This window comes from Amblyraja radiata, chromosome 3, assembly GCF_010909765.2.
Source record: "Amblyraja radiata isolate CabotCenter1 chromosome 3, sAmbRad1.1.pri, whole genome shotgun sequence".
Lineage (NCBI taxonomy): Eukaryota > Metazoa > Chordata > Chondrichthyes > Rajiformes > Rajidae > Amblyraja > Amblyraja radiata.
Window position 1 is genome coordinate 62,257,235 of NC_045958.1, and position 15,654 is coordinate 62,272,888.

General features: G+C 39.2%; 1 protein-coding gene across 2 annotated transcripts in view; it reads left to right on the forward strand.

Annotated features, from left to right (window-relative positions):
* The window catches only part of tnks (tankyrase), a 93,825-nt gene that overhangs the window by 62,940 nt on the left and 15,231 nt on the right, over positions 1-15,654 (forward strand). For both annotated transcript variants that reach the window (XM_033017907.1, XM_033017908.1), the window contains 8 exons: positions 577-748; positions 2,152-2,231; positions 6,794-6,939; positions 7,459-7,624; positions 8,966-9,185; positions 12,666-12,775; positions 14,537-14,725; positions 14,831-15,068. In XM_033017907.1, the coding sequence (XP_032873798.1) occupies positions 577-748; positions 2,152-2,231; positions 6,794-6,939; positions 7,459-7,624; positions 8,966-9,185; positions 12,666-12,775; positions 14,537-14,725; positions 14,831-15,068 (1,321 nt within the window). The remainder of the gene's footprint in view (positions 1-576; positions 749-2,151; positions 2,232-6,793; positions 6,940-7,458; positions 7,625-8,965; positions 9,186-12,665; positions 12,776-14,536; positions 14,726-14,830; positions 15,069-15,654) is intronic.

Below are 15,654 nucleotides of genomic sequence, written 5' to 3' on the forward strand. Positions count from 1 at the left end.
TGCTTGGTGCGCATTACGCGCGCATGGTGCGTGGTGACGTAGGCAGTGACGCGCGGTGCCCCAGGATTTTGGGATGTACAAAATCTTTGCGCGGCGTTTGCGTGATGCGCAAATAACGCCCAAGTGGGACAGGCCCTTTAGTCTCAACTCAATGCTGTTCCTGTGGTCCTTTAGTTGCTCCAGAGTTAAAAATAAAAATAATGTATACGATTTTACACTGGATTTAAAAACAAAAAATATAGTGTATTCTGAAGGACTTCAACATTGAAATCAAGTAAATTTACACCTTATTATAATTATTATTCATGGCAGAATTATATATTTGTTAGATTTTATCTCATTTACAAAGAATGCTTAAAATAACCCCGATTGCAAAGAAATAAAGCATTATTTGCTAGCACAATAAACTGTAAAAAACTAGCTGGCTGTATTGTAAGGTTGTAAACGAAAGAATTGATATTGTTACTGAATACGGAGGCCATACTTGTGTTTTGGTATGATGAACTAAAAGTTTTTCTATGCCATTAAGGATGTGAATGAATTATCATCACTCGTGACTAGTGTTCTCTTTTATAGATGAATGCTTTGGACACACTTGGTCAAGCAGCTTTGCACAGAGCAGCACACGGTGGTCACTTACAGACATGTCGTCTCCTGTTAAGTTATGGCAGCGACCCTTCCATTTTGTCCCTTCAAGGGTTTACAGCCGCACAAATGGGGAATGAGTCTGTGCAACAGATACTTAACGGTAAGTGCATTGTACACTTGTTAGGTTGAGAACGTGCTGAAAGTTCAGCTGGTTGCCTGGAATTCATGTACACAGCCACTTCCACGTGACACTGCATATTTCGATCCGTTTCCGTTTTCCTGTAATCACAATAATCCAATTTTGGTATCATTGGGTTACACTGATGTGAAAACTCTGCAAACACAAATTAACGAGTCTCAAAGCATAAGTCACACTTTGCACACCTGAGAAAATAATGCATATATTTGGTATATGAAATTTAAGTTTGACTTTTGGAGTATAGGATATACTGTAAAAAATGCCTGAAACTATTTGAAGAAAAGCAGGGCATGGTCCAAGCCATCATTATCCTCTTGACCAGAACCACAATATAAATTGAGACCTTTCAGTTCCTTTTTTTGAGAGCATATGGTACAGATTACTGTTGTGTTCAAAATAGCAGTAATTGCACTTTATTAATTACCAAGTTTGTGGTGAAGTGCTGTACAAATATATGTGTGTGAAACATTGTTCAGTTTTTTCAATTTCATGGGCTAAACGAGATACAAAGCTGTGCACTGCAATGATTTGGTTTTGAGTGTGACACATATTCAAAGGGATGATTTTGCATTCAACATAAGCAAGACCCCGAGGAGCTGATGATTGACTTCAGAAGGAGAAAATTAGGTATGAAGATAGTCCACAACTTCCAAGTTCCTGGGTGTGCATATCTCTGAAGATCTGTACCGGGTTCAGCATATCTATGCAATCACAAAGAAAGCCCATCAACATCTTGACTTCCTTAGAAGATTGAGGAGATTCAGTTAGTCAACAAATTCTCTATCGAACCTCTATATGTGTATGATGAAGAGTATACAGCCTGGTTCCGCATCTTGAACGCCCTCGAACAAATGAGAATGTAGAGATAGATACTGCCCTGTCCATCGGAGGTACTGGAATCCCCACCATTGAGGGGTTCTATCAGAGTGCTGCCGTAAAAAGGCAGCTAGTATTGTCACCAAAGACCCATATCACCCTGGTTGTGCTCTCATTTTGCTACCACCATTGGGAAGAAGATAGAGGAGCCTTAACCATGACCACAAGGTTCAAGAACAGCTTTTTCCCAGCAACCATCAGGCTCATGAACTATACACAAGCTAACCTCAGCGACTGATCTTTTATGGACTATGTATGTGGTCGCACTACAAACTTTGGTTTTTGCACTATTATAGTTACCTTGTACTACTATGACTTTGAGCTTACAAACTTGAATTACAGCTATTAATTGTATATTTTATTGTTATTTATGAGCATGTTATTGCATTTATGGGCCTGTTAAAGTGCAGCAAGTAAGGATTTCATTGACAATTAAATACTCTGCTCGACTCTTGATTAACCATTTCTACGAATGTTTTTTTGTTTAGAGAATGTTCCATTGCACAATTCAGATGTTGATTATCGACTCCTGGAGGCTGCAAAGGCCGGAGACCTGGAAACTGTAAAGGTATTTCCCTAGACAAAGAATAGTAATTCTGTGCTTTTCTTTGTATTACTGCAGTTAGAAGATAAACCTAGTTTGTTGAAAAATATATTCTATGCACTTGCTGGTATTACAATCACCTCCAGCTATACAGGTGCACAACCTTTTATCCGAAAGCCTTGGGACCAGACACTTTTCGTAATTCAGAATTTGTCGGTCTTCGGAATGGAAATTTTTTAGCGTAGATTTTAATGGCTGGCTCAGTGGTAGAGTGCTCGGCTCATATCCGCAAGGTCGCGAGTTTGCGCCTTGATCCCGGCAGTAAACTCGGTCGCGTGTTTGAATCTTCAATGTAGTTTTTTCTTGCAGAATAAATGTTTGTATGAAATGCAGTGTAGGAGAGGTGTACTGACTGTGTGGGCAGAACTTTGGAAGTGACTGCCCACCAGTCTAAAAAGCCGCTGTGTCTCCCTGTCCCTGGGATAGCAGGGGGCGATCAAACAGCACAATACCCCCCTCCCCCTCCAACTCCAGAGGAATCCGCTCCCCAATGGGCCGCTACGGCGACAAGTAGCAGTTTGCCCACAGCCCGAGCTGCGCCCCCTCATCCGCCACCCCAAGAACAAGACGTACCTTGCACACCATCAGCTTCTGCCCCTACGTGTTCCTCTGGAGTTGGAGCGGGGCTGGGCTGGAGTTGCTGCTGGCCGTGGGTCTCTGGGATCTCCGTGCTTGCAGTGGGCCTGGGGGTCGGTGTCCCGTTGGTCCTGACGTCTCCGGCCACCCCCCTGGACTGGAGCTGAGACTGGAAACTGTACCGCCCTTGCCCCCTCCCTCTGCAACTGCAAACAACCCCACTCTCCTGCAAGGGCGGTACAGTTCTCGGAGGATGGCAGGTGGCCGGAGACGTCAAGACCAACAGGAACCCGCTCCCCGATGGGCCCCTACGACGCCCCGAGCTGCGCCCCGTCATCCGCAACCCAGGTTCCTCTGTAGTTGGAGCGGGGCTGGGCTGGGCTGCTGTTGGCTGTGGGTCTCTGGGATCTCCGTGCTTGCAGTGGGCCTGGGGGTCGGTGTCCCGATGAGGGGGCGTAGCTCGGGGAACGGCTTCTGGTGGTCCTGACGTCTCCGGCCAGTTTGCAGTTTTCCTCTGGAGTTGGAGCGGGGCTGGGCTGCTGCTGGCTGTGGGTCTCTGGGATCTCCGTGCTTGCAGTGGGCCTGGGGGTCGGTGTCCCGTTGGTCCTGCTGCAATCGCCGACGTGAAGACAGTGCAAAGCCCCCGCGCCGGTGCAATGGGCGGGGAGCTGGAGAGGGGAGGGAAGGGGTCACACACATGGCCGGGAAGCAGAGGGGTGTAGGTGGGGTGAAACTGAAGGGAGCGACAATCTGCTGCTGCCTGCCCCGCTGAGTTAAAAAGTTCCCACGCAAGACTCACGAAACACTGTGTATCGTGACCGTGGGAACTTTTTAACTCAGCGGGCAGGCAGCAGCATATTGTCAATTATTAACCCTCCCGCGCAATATACCCTCACCTTCTCTTTTATGAATGGGGATTTAGTTCCCCTTTCTTCGAGGACCGACCGGAGGTTCCGCTGTCACCTCTGCGGGCCGCCCTCTGTGAACGTTTTCAAGGACCTTTCTTCAAGGACCGAAAAAATGGCCGCTATTCGGAGGTTTTCGTTATTTGGATCTTCGGATAAAAGGTTGTGCACCTGTACTAGCAAATACAACCCCTCTGCATCTAGTTTGGGATAAAGATGCTGTATGGTAACTCATTACAATGTCTAACTCCCTTCATAGCAAAAATGGTGGCACTTGATTACCAGCAGCATTCTTCATTCATAAAGTTTGTGAAACTTTGCAAAGAAGTTTGTATTTTTCCATGCTATTCCAATCAGCTGTTGTAACACCAGAGTAACCTGTCAGCTAATAATTGTTAAATTATCCCACTTTGTGACATTTAGATTTGTATATTGTGATTCAAAACTGATATTGTTTTTGTTGAATGTATTAACCCATTCCTAAATCTATGATTGGATTTTTTTGATGCTTGACCAATGTGAAAGACAATTTATAAACTTTGAAGGGTGAATTATGAAACTATAATATTGTACATCCAGTTTAATTTGCATGTCTGAAATCATGGCAACTGACAGAATGTTCTGATTTCAGTAACAGTGTAAGCCTGAAAGCTGCTGCAGTTGAACCAGGAGCAGGGATTGACCATTACTGGACCTCATCTTAGTAAATGTGGGGGTCAGTGGGGGTGCATGTTGGAGATAGCGACTACAATTTTATACTTCTAAATGATTATGGAAAAAGATAAGGGATGAATCAGGGTGTTCAGTTCAGTGAAGGTCAATTTCGTTAAAATATGTCTTTTGCTCTGTCATTCGTTAAGAATGTAGCTGAAGATTTATTTCATAATCACTTTATTGTGCAAGCCCTCTATCCTTTGCTTCCCTTAATTTAAAAAAAAATCTGTCAATCTCTACACTCTGATTGAACCAACTTATCCCTCTTGTAGAGATTCTCTGCCATCTGAATAATAATTTTTTTCTAATTATTCTTCTGAATGGTTAACCCATTGAGACTGTCACCCTTGTTCTTCGTAACCCAGCTTAAAGAAATACCATTTAATGAAGTTTCTATTTTGTTAAACCCATAAGAATTTTATACATTTTAACAAAATCACCTGTCGTTTGTCAAAGACCGGAAGAGTTAAGGCCCAGTTTGCCTAATTACTTCTAAAAGGACAAACCTGCCATCCTTGAAATCAATTTTGGTGAATTTTATTATCCTGATTTCCTTTGAGCTGTGCATGTCCAGTATCCCCCTCTGGTTCCAACTGTCCCAGCCATAAGATTTTGGGTTTCTCTAATTAAACTTGTAGTTCTCCTTTGGCCTTTTAAGGCGCAGCATTAGAAAAAAATTATTATGCATGAATGGAAACTTCATATCCTGGGAAACAGATTTGCGAACATCATTGGCAAGGCCAACATTCTAGTTATGGATCCCTAATCTTTGTAAAAGTGGCGATGAGCTACCATCTTGAATTGCTGCACACTTTCTAGTTGGTAGTCCTTTTACAGGAGATGTGAAAGCTATCTCTTACAGCCAGTCACCAGTAATAATTACCTTGTGTACCTTTGTGTCATATTTTAATAGCTGATGCTCCTATTGAAAATTTTAAATTCCAGTTGACTCGAAATTACTTGAATTGGTCTGTAGAATATTTAGTTTATTGACCCACAAGCACTGTCTACCAAAACCACAGAATATAAGTACACAACTTTGAAATATTATCTTTACAGATGTATCAATGTGTCTACCAAGCAGCAGGACAGTTCATTATTGGCAGTGTCAGTAGTTGTTATCTTATGGTTGTTTTCTCAAATTGATCAAGGAGTTATGTCAAGGCCTGCAAGGACCAACTTCAAAGCCCACTGCTTAAATCTACCCCCTTATATTCCATACCCTTTTAAATACCCATTTGTGGGGTTATTCACTGCTCCCTGTTAATCATTATTCTATTTCCCTCGCCCTATTTGTGAACAAATCACCCACAAACAAGTACCAAACATGTTTTCCTCTGGTTAGGTAAAGACCTGTCCTTTCTTCATCTCTGATTTACCTAATGCGTTTTGCAATACTTCCTTTGTATCCCAGATTAGGACAGTCCTGGAGTATATTTAATATTTTATTTGGTCTGGTTGTGTTGTTTAGAAGGCCGTCCTGTTCTTATCTGTGTTCCAACTAACCTAAGTATTATTTTCCCAGAAAATGATAGTCTGACATTATATTGACACCCGCTGTCTTTTTTTTTTAACCAACAAACATAATATTTGAGTGACTTAATGCGGTAAATATTCTAGTGACTGTGTTGTAAGTATATTCAAGGTTAACCTCGTAATTGTAGTTGGCTCATAACCTAAATTCCAGTGTGTTAAATTGTGCTGTTAAAATTCTAACACCGAGAAATGTCATGGGTATTTTTGTACTTTAAGATTGTTATATATATGCTAGCCACTGTTGGGCACATTCTTTTTAAATTGAATATTGTGACATATTAGCTCCAAATGAAAAAGATTTAATTGAGACATTGCTTCGCTCATATCCAAGCAAGGGGAGAATGAAATGAAGGCCAGTGGCTTAAAATTGGAAGTTTGGATAAATCAATGTCTGCTGCACAGCAAAGACCATGTGTATTCAGCTGACACAAGCCTTTTTCCTCGGATTGCCAGTAAAGCATTAGATATTGATGGAAAAGCAAGTATTCCATTCTCGGAATGTGTTGCTTGGTGGATTTTATAACTGGAATAGCCCTGGAACAAAAAAATCATGCTTCATGATTTGTTGTTGGAATTCAACAAGCATCTTTGCTTTCATTTGTTTAGATTTTCCAAGTCAATTCAATTGATACAATTACATTTCATAAAAGTTCTAAACTGATTTTGGATGATCACCCAAGATGATATTGAATGGAGGTGCTGGCTCGAAGGGCCAAATGGCCTACTCCTGCGCCTATTTTCTATGTTTAAACAAAATGTCAATAACTTTTCCTGATGTCTAACTTTATTTAAAAGCAATTGTGCACAACCCAGAATGTGAACTGCAGAGATCTGGAAGGACGACACTCCACCCCACTACATTTTGCTGCAGGTTACAATCGGGTGGCTGTAGTAGAGTACCTGCTCCATCATGGCGCTGATGTGCACGCCAAAGACAAAGGGTTTGTGCATATTTTCTTTTGAGATTTGGTCTGCTTGTTTCACTCTTAAAATGGAAGTGTAAAATCAATATGTTTGGCGTTCAGAATTATGTAGACTTGAAAACTATTGAAAGGGATTCATGTTCCTCTGCACTCCAAGTCTAGCCCTCTCCCAGTCCTCAGGCCTGGTCTTGACATTGAAGTCCATGGAGAGAAAGAGGAAACATAGGCCAAGATTCCTTATCCTAATTGCTTTCTTCAAGAAAAGATGTAACTAGAAACTAACCTGCTGTGACATCCCATTTACTTGTAATGTTTCACACATGATTCGTATCCAATTGGCAAAAAGCCAATTTGTCTTTTGAGATAAGAAAAAATACTCTCATTAATAGTTTATCAAGTCACCTGAACAAGCAGAGTTACAAAATGTGTCTCTTTAGCTGGCAATACTGCCCAAATTGATTGAGTATAAAGAATCATTAATTTTGACTGAAGCGATTTTGTGCAATTTTCAGTGGTGAAAATTTATTTGTCTTTCAGGGGTCTAGTCCCCTTGCATAATGCTTGCTCATATGGACATTATGAAGTAGCAGAACTGCTGGTGAGGCACGGTGCCTCAGTGAATGTGGCTGATCTATGGAAGTTCACACCTTTACATGAAGCAGCAGCCAAAGGCAAATATGAAATTTGCAAACTTCTTTTAAAGGTACATGATAATTTGAAGATTTGTATAAATGTTTGGTGTTGGGCACAGAAAATCAATCAACTTATATATGGTTAGAATATGTTGCAGTAAAATGCTCTGCACTGACATTTTGATGTTGATAAAAATTAAAGTAGCTGTTACTATAGGATGATCACATAGTCGGGTCTAAATTTCATAATCATAATCATACTTTATTAGCCAAGTATGTTTTGCAACATACGAGGAATTTGATTTGCCATACAATAATACCAATAAAAAGCAACAAGACACGCAAAATAAATGTTTACATACACTGGGCGATCGGACCCCAGGCCGGTGCTAGTCGAACCTCTTGCGACTTTGGAGCTTCCCAACATCAGTCTCTACCCAAGACTGCAAGCTCCTCGATGTTGAAATCCACATGCCACGATTGGAGCGTCGATCCCAGGCAAGGGATCGCAGGCTCCGATGGTAGGTTCATGGCCCCGCGGTGGGGCTCAAGTCAGTCTCAAGCAAGGCCATCAGCTCCATGATGTTAGGCGCATAGCAACCGGAGATACGATCCGGAAAACAATCGCGTCTCCGGCAAGGTAAGAGATTGAAAATAAGCTTCGCCCATCCCCCTCCCCCACCCCTCACATAAAACAAACCAGAGAACATTAGCACATACTTTTAAAACACTAAACATGGCAAAAAGAGACAAAGACAGACAGACAGTTGGCAAGATAGTCAGGATTCAATTTCCCATCTCTGCTTTGCCTCATATTTTAGGATTTAACTGACTCAGTTTTATGCTCTGTATTTACAGCTGTGATGATGACTCTAAGGGCTGAAATGCAAGAGGGTAGAAGCTAAACTTTTGTTTAGATTTAATCTAGAGTACTGCATTCCGTTTTGGTCACTGTAACTCATGAAAAATATATTGATCTTGAGGCATTAAATATATTGAAGTTGAGAGTATAGACAGGAAATAAAACTTTGATTTCTCCATAAAATATGGAATATAAACCTAAAAATAAAGCTTGACCATTCACAGGTTATTTCACAGGTTCCTAACACTAATGTAAGTGGAATTTGGTGATTCTTGTCTCTAAAAGGCTTTTGAGGCTAGAGCAGCTGAAGGTGTCAAAAGTTATAGATAGTTTTTTTTATTAGCTACATTTTAGCATAAGGGACTAAAACCACTAAAGACTAGAGTTAAGAAACGGATTTGGCAATGATCTAATTGAATGATAAAAATAATTGTGTGATTGAATGAACTACTTCAGATTTTTGTTTCTTGGTCCCATCAAAAATAAGAGTTAGTCAGATAATGTAAATAATGTTTATCTTAATGTGTTATGAAATTCACTTTTTTCTCAGCATGGAGCCGATCCGACAAAGAAGAACAGAGATGGTAATACACCTCTGGACCTTGTGAAAGAGGGTGATACAGATATTCAAGATTTACTACGAGGAGATGCTGCTCTGCTTGATGCTGCAAAGAAAGGATGCCTAGCTCGGGTCCAGAAGTTATGTAGCCCTGAGAACATAAATTGCAGAGATACCCAAGGAAGGAACTCAACGCCACTACATCTTGCAGGTAAGGTCTTAGATAAATATTGTGCCATTGCTCATCCATTTATTTTTAATCATATTCTTCCTCATTTCACTGAAGCTTATTCTTTCCTAATCCATGTTCATAGTAAAATTGTTGGTGATTACCATTTTCCAAATGTATTGTTCATTATTTCTATTATTTAATTTCTCAAACATAATTCAATCAGGATGTTAAAGATGGAGGATAAAGAAAGTGTTGATAGGATTTTATGGGGATATTAATCTATGTATGGATAAGAAAAATCATATGGGCAAAGGTAGACAAATGTTCATTGGATGCCTTTGGGATAGTTCCCTAGTAGAACATGTTCTGGAGCTAACTAGAGAGCATGTTATATTGGAACTGAAAAAGACTTTCAAGATAAGATTCATAGTAAAGATGCGACAGTGATCATATTTTTTACGTTCTGCTTCACGGAGTGAAGAAAGGGTCCAGAACAAGAAAGAGAAATTCCAAGAGGATACACCATCTGTGGCTAAAAAAAATAAAGGTAGTAACAAATGTAAAGAAAGTGTTTGCCATATAAAGATAAATATGGGGAATTAATAATAAAAATAGAGATTTGCATTGATCATCTTGTAGAACATGCAAGTTGAGTCCCAATAACAGTTGTAAATCAGAAATTGGAATTAAGAAAGGAAATCAAGAGGTGTGATATAGCAATGTTACAAAATTTTGAGATTTTAAAAATCAAGTCTGCAATTTATCCCATCAGATAAAGCATAAAAATAAGTTTAATTTGACACCTAATTCACTTTCATATCTCAAGTATTTAAAATGTTATGGCCATTTCATACTCTGAAATTAGCATCTTGTTCCCTATTGATTTTCTATGGACATAACAAAAAAGCTGTGATCGTGGACAGTCAAAAGCCCATAACTTTCTTAAAAATTAAGAGAACTGAATGAAATTTTCAGTTATCATAGATTGAAGCATTCTGAAACAATAATAAAATAATCTTACTTGGATGACCTGAAATTAAAGCATATAATTAGTTAGTTACCTAATTGTAGTTAATTTCAAACTTCAATTACTAGATCTAAACATCTATCCATTTCTTAATAAATGATTAACATTTTTAAATAGCCTAAGTGTCCAAATAATATTCACAAATAATTTACAATAAAACATGATTTTTAAATCTCATTTACATTAATTTATAGGCCAAATGGAAGGAATTTAGTGTTTAATTGCTGTAAATTAAAGTCCGTTTAAATCAGCTTTCTAGTGGGATCCTGTGAACGCGCTGGTTTAGAACGTTCACATTGCGGTAGATTTGTGCCCTCAAATGCCCAGAAAAATACTGCGGGATATAATGTAGCAATGTTACAAAATTTTGAGATTTTAAAAATCAAGTCTGCAATTTATCCCATCAGATAAAGCATAAAAATAAGTTTAATTTGACATCTAATTCACTTTCATATCTCAAGTATTAAAAAAGTTATGGCCATTTTCATACTCGGAAATTAGCATCTTGTTCCCTATTGATTTTCTATGGACATAACAAAAAAGCTGTGATCGTGGACAGTCAAAAGCACATAACTTTCTTAAAAATTAAGAGAACTGAATGAAATTTTCAGTTATCATAGATTGAAGCATTCTGAAACAAATATAAAATAATCTTACTTGGATGACCTGAAATTAAAGCATATAATTAGTTAGTTACCTAATTGTAGCTAATTACAAACTTCAATTACTAGATCTAAACATCTATCCATTTCTTAATAAATGATTAACATTTTTAAATAGCCTAAGTGTCCAAATAATATTCACAAATAATTCACAATAAAACATGATTTTTAAATCTCATTTACATTAATTTATAGGCCAAATGGAAGGAATTTAGTGTTCAATTGCTGTAAATTAATGTCCATTTAAATCAGCTTTCTAGTGGGTTCCTGTGGAACGCGCTGGATTAGAACGTTCACATTGCGCTAGATTTGTGCCCTCAAATGCCCAGAAAAATACTGCGGGATATAATGGGCCCAAAATTAGCTACTCGCAACATTAAACTTTGTATAAAGGGTTCTTAAGAAGCCCTATTTAACGTAAAAATAAACAGCCTACCTTCTGTTTTCCCCTGTATGAGATCTGGCCCGTTGTCGGCGGTCGGGGGTTTAGAGGTTAATTTTTAACCTACTATAACAAGTAAAGAAAGCCCTTAAAACTAATAATAGCTCAAGCGAGGGAATCTTCCAGCGATTTTTCGTTAATAATTAACTAGGCTGAAAAACCGCGATTTGAACAGCCTAGGGAAAATCGCGTTTTAAACCCGCCCCCCTCTAAACGGCGCCAAAATCGCGCACACGGGCTGGGACAGATTTTCAGCGACGCTTCAGGCACGTTTTGCAACATACCTATGTGATACTGAGCAAATTGTTGGAGCTCGAAACTGACTGCATTGGGTTTTGATGGATTTTGCCCAGGAGTGTTTAATTTTGTGGCTAGTGAGATAGTTGATGCTAGACAAAAATGCTGGAAAAACTCAGCGGGTGAGGCAGCATCTATGGAGCGAAGGAAATAGGCAACGTTTCGGGTCGAAACCCTTTAGGAAATTGAGCGAATGAGCAAAGATTAGGCTAATGAAGTAAACAATGGGAAAATGTAAAAATTCTCCCATCCTGTAACCTTTAATGCCCTTACTAATCAAAAATATATCAATGTCTGCTTTAAAAAAAAACAATATCTTGACTTCCACAGCTATCAGGATGTTTATTAAGGCACAGAATTATTAGTGGGGTATACCTGGGGGAGTAGGGTACTTGATCATTGGCAATCGTCAAAATAAAATGTCACTCAGATTATATGGGATGATACTGAGGGAAGAGAGCTTGGAAATTGGCTCTGACCACATTTTCCGAAACTACACATCCGGAAAGATGGCCATCCTTTGTGAACAAGGGATTTAATACAATGATACCAGGGAGGAGGGATTGACTGTACTATAGAGAAAGTAAAGAGGTGTTTTGATAGGTTGAATGAATGGTTTTCCTGAAGTAAAGAGTGGTAATCTATTCTGGTGACAAATGGGTCAGTAACCAGAAAAAATGGATTAAAGGTGATTTTAAAAACGATCAGAGAGGAATTGAATTAATTTTGTGAACAAGAAATCAATATGATCTGGAACATACTGCATGAAAGGGCAATGGAAGCAGATGCAGCGGTACTATTAGTAAAATGCTTCAAAGGGTAAAGAAGAAAACTATACCATCAAAGGGAAAATAATAGAGGCATAACGGTTATATGAATAAATCTGACGGCTTTTATAACAAAGTGAAGAATTGTAACTGGAAACTCTGTTCAAAGTGTGTAAAGAAATGGTATTCATTCTGCTATAATTTTATGTCCAGCCATGTAGCAATATCTTTGCAGTATAGTTTTCAAGTAAAGCTGATCAAATTGGATGCAAGTTTTTTTTTGTTTTTTTTTGCTGTATTAATTATTTTGCTTTTGTTTTACAGCTGGCTATAATAACCTTGAGGTGGCTGATTATCTTTTGGAGCATGGTGCAGATGTTAACGCACAAGACAAAGGAGGTCTTATTCCCCTTCACAATGCAGCATCGTATGGGGTAAGAAGCTGCATTATCACCAGTCATTTATTCTAATATTCAAACAATATAAATGCACTGTTTATAAAAGTGGAAGGCATGTGTGTCACCGGGGTGCGTGGCCTGTGTGGATTACAATAGAGAAAACAGCAAGTAAGCCCTTCATTTGAAGTTTAATGAACTTGCACCATTTACAAAATATATTTTAATTTCAGCCCATCAACATATAAAAATATCTAGTCCTAAAAAATTATTATTGTAATTTGCAAGGATATTTTAAAATATAAAAGCATTGCTATTTCTGTCAATAGGAGAGTTAATAATCAACCCAAGGATTCTGGTGCCTGTGTGTTTTTTAAATTTGAAAAGATTGCTACTTTTTTTCTCTAGGTTACTTACAGTATGTTTCTCTTTCTGGATTCCTAGAGTCAGCAGGTCAGGCAGCATCTCTGGCGAATATGGTTAGGTGATGTTTTGGGTCAGCATTCTTCTTCAGACTAATTGTAGTAGGTGGGAGAACCCTGGGAGAAGTAAGAGCAGGACATAGACTGACAAGTGATAGGTTCATGCAGGTGAGGGGGGAGAGGGGGGGGGGGGCGTTGATTAGCAGAAGTTTGTACAAATGCCAGAGATTAAAAGATAAAGTATGAGATAAGGAGAGAAGAGATGTGAAATGTGAAGCTAGTGGAAGGGAGCGAGGGAGAAGGGAAGGAGGAAAAATGGATGCACATCTAGGTGTGGTACAGGGAAGAGAGAGGGAAGAAGGGAGGAGGGGTTATTTACGTAAATTTGTAGAATTCAATGACCAATCTGCCAATCGAAACTTCTCACCAGTATCCACCTATCACGTGCCAGTTTTTGTCCTGCCGCCATCTCACTTACAGCTTTCTTCCTCCTACTAGAATCAGTTTGAAGAAGAGTCCCAACACAAAATATCACTTATCCATGTTCTCCAGAGATGCTGCTTGACCCACAGAGTTACTCCAGCACTTTTGTGTAATGTAACCAGGGGGTAATAATTTGTGTATGATGGCAGAGCACCTATGGCTCCCAAAGGTGACCCCAAAGCTTTCACAAGTTTTATCTCTGTGGCAAGATCTTTTTCACTTCAAATACCTTCAACTTTAAGGTTGCATTTGAAATTGATCCTCATTCTCATCATCTTTAATCTCGTCAAGATGGCTGAATAGGAGTCATTTACCTGATTTTCTGTTTGAGTGCCATATGAACATTGGACTACAAATAAAAGCTGAAAAGTTTTCCATACTTTGTAATTTCCTTACAAGGATATTTAAATGATTTTTTTTAGGACCAGGACAGTTCACTATTTAATAGTTGTGTGTTGATGCACTGAAAGCAAAAATGTTTAAATTTATTTTGTACATAGCATACTTTCATATTTAAAATGTGGTTTTATTTGCTGTTTTCTCCTGCAATCAGCACAGCAAGATAGAAGTATGAGAATAATGGACATCTCCACAATAAACTCTACATTAATGTAAATCCTATATTCTGTCAATCTCATTAAATAATAATGGAATAATGGCCAACACCAGTAATTGTACTGTCCTTATCAACACAAAATCTGGATTTTGTCAGTGCATTTCTAGGTTCATCATAGTATAGCAACAAAATGAGATATTTAATTGTTGTTATATATATTACAGCACAGTAACTGCATTTGGTTGATTTTTAGGTGTCAATTTTCTTATTCATATTTTTCTTTTTTTTTTAATATAAATCAAGTTGCATATTTTTAGCTCTATTTTGCTTTTCTTTCAGCATGTCGATATTGCAGCACTTTTAATCAAATACAACACCTGTGTCAATGCAACTGATAAGTGGGCCTTCACTCCATTACATGAAGCAGCACAGAAAGGAAGAACACAGCTATGTGCTCTGCTGTTAGCTCATGGGGCAGACCCTACCATGAAGAACCAGGAAGGCCAGACTACGTTAGATTTGGCTACTGTATGTTTTTAAATGGGTTTTTACATTGTTCCTTAAATTAACTTTTTAAATGTGAGATTATTGTGTGATTAACATTTAAGAACCGGAGCCTTTTTTTAATTTCAGGCTGATGATATTAGAGCCTTGCTCATTGATGCTATGCCACCAGAAGCTCTCCCCAGTTGTTATAAACCTCAGGCAACTGTTGTTAGTGCAGCAGTGATCTCTCCAGTGTCAACTCCTTCCTGCTTGTCAGCTGCTAGCAGTATAGATAACTTGAGTGGCCCACTTGCAGAATTAGCTGCTGGTGGTGCCTCGGGTGCTGCTGATGGAGCTACTGGCACTGAAAGGAAAGAAGGTGAAGGTAAGCTGACTGAAACAATTCTTCTAATGCTGTTGTTTGTGAACAGATTATCTCTGATCTTGGGCTTCAGGAAATTCTTCATTGGTTATGTTAATGGTAGATGGTTTATTTGAAAAGTTGATCTCACTGGAGATCTTATGGCCAGTTAGGGGGATAAACACGGGGTTTAGGAGCCACAATTAACGCTACTCTTAACAGCATGAATAATATGCTTGTTTACTTTTTTAGCTGTGTGTGAAACTTGCGAACTACGAAGTGTTGGCATATTGAATAATTCCAGGCATATGTATCTCGTATTTCTTTACAACTCAAATGGAGGCCGTTCAGCCTATTGTCCATTCTGGCTTTCTGAATACACCTTTCAGTCTCATTCTCCCACTTATCTCCCTGGAGCCTCTTCTTTCCCATTCTCTTAAACTCCCTTCCATTGACTCCAGGAAGGGAGGCCAGCAGCTTGGTCAGGAACAAGTCGTGTCATGGCCACTCCCTCTTCACCCCTCTCCCATCGGGCAAGAGGTGTGGAGACGCACGCCGAGAGATTCGGGGACAGTTTCTTCTCAGCTGTTGTCAGGCAACTGAATCATCC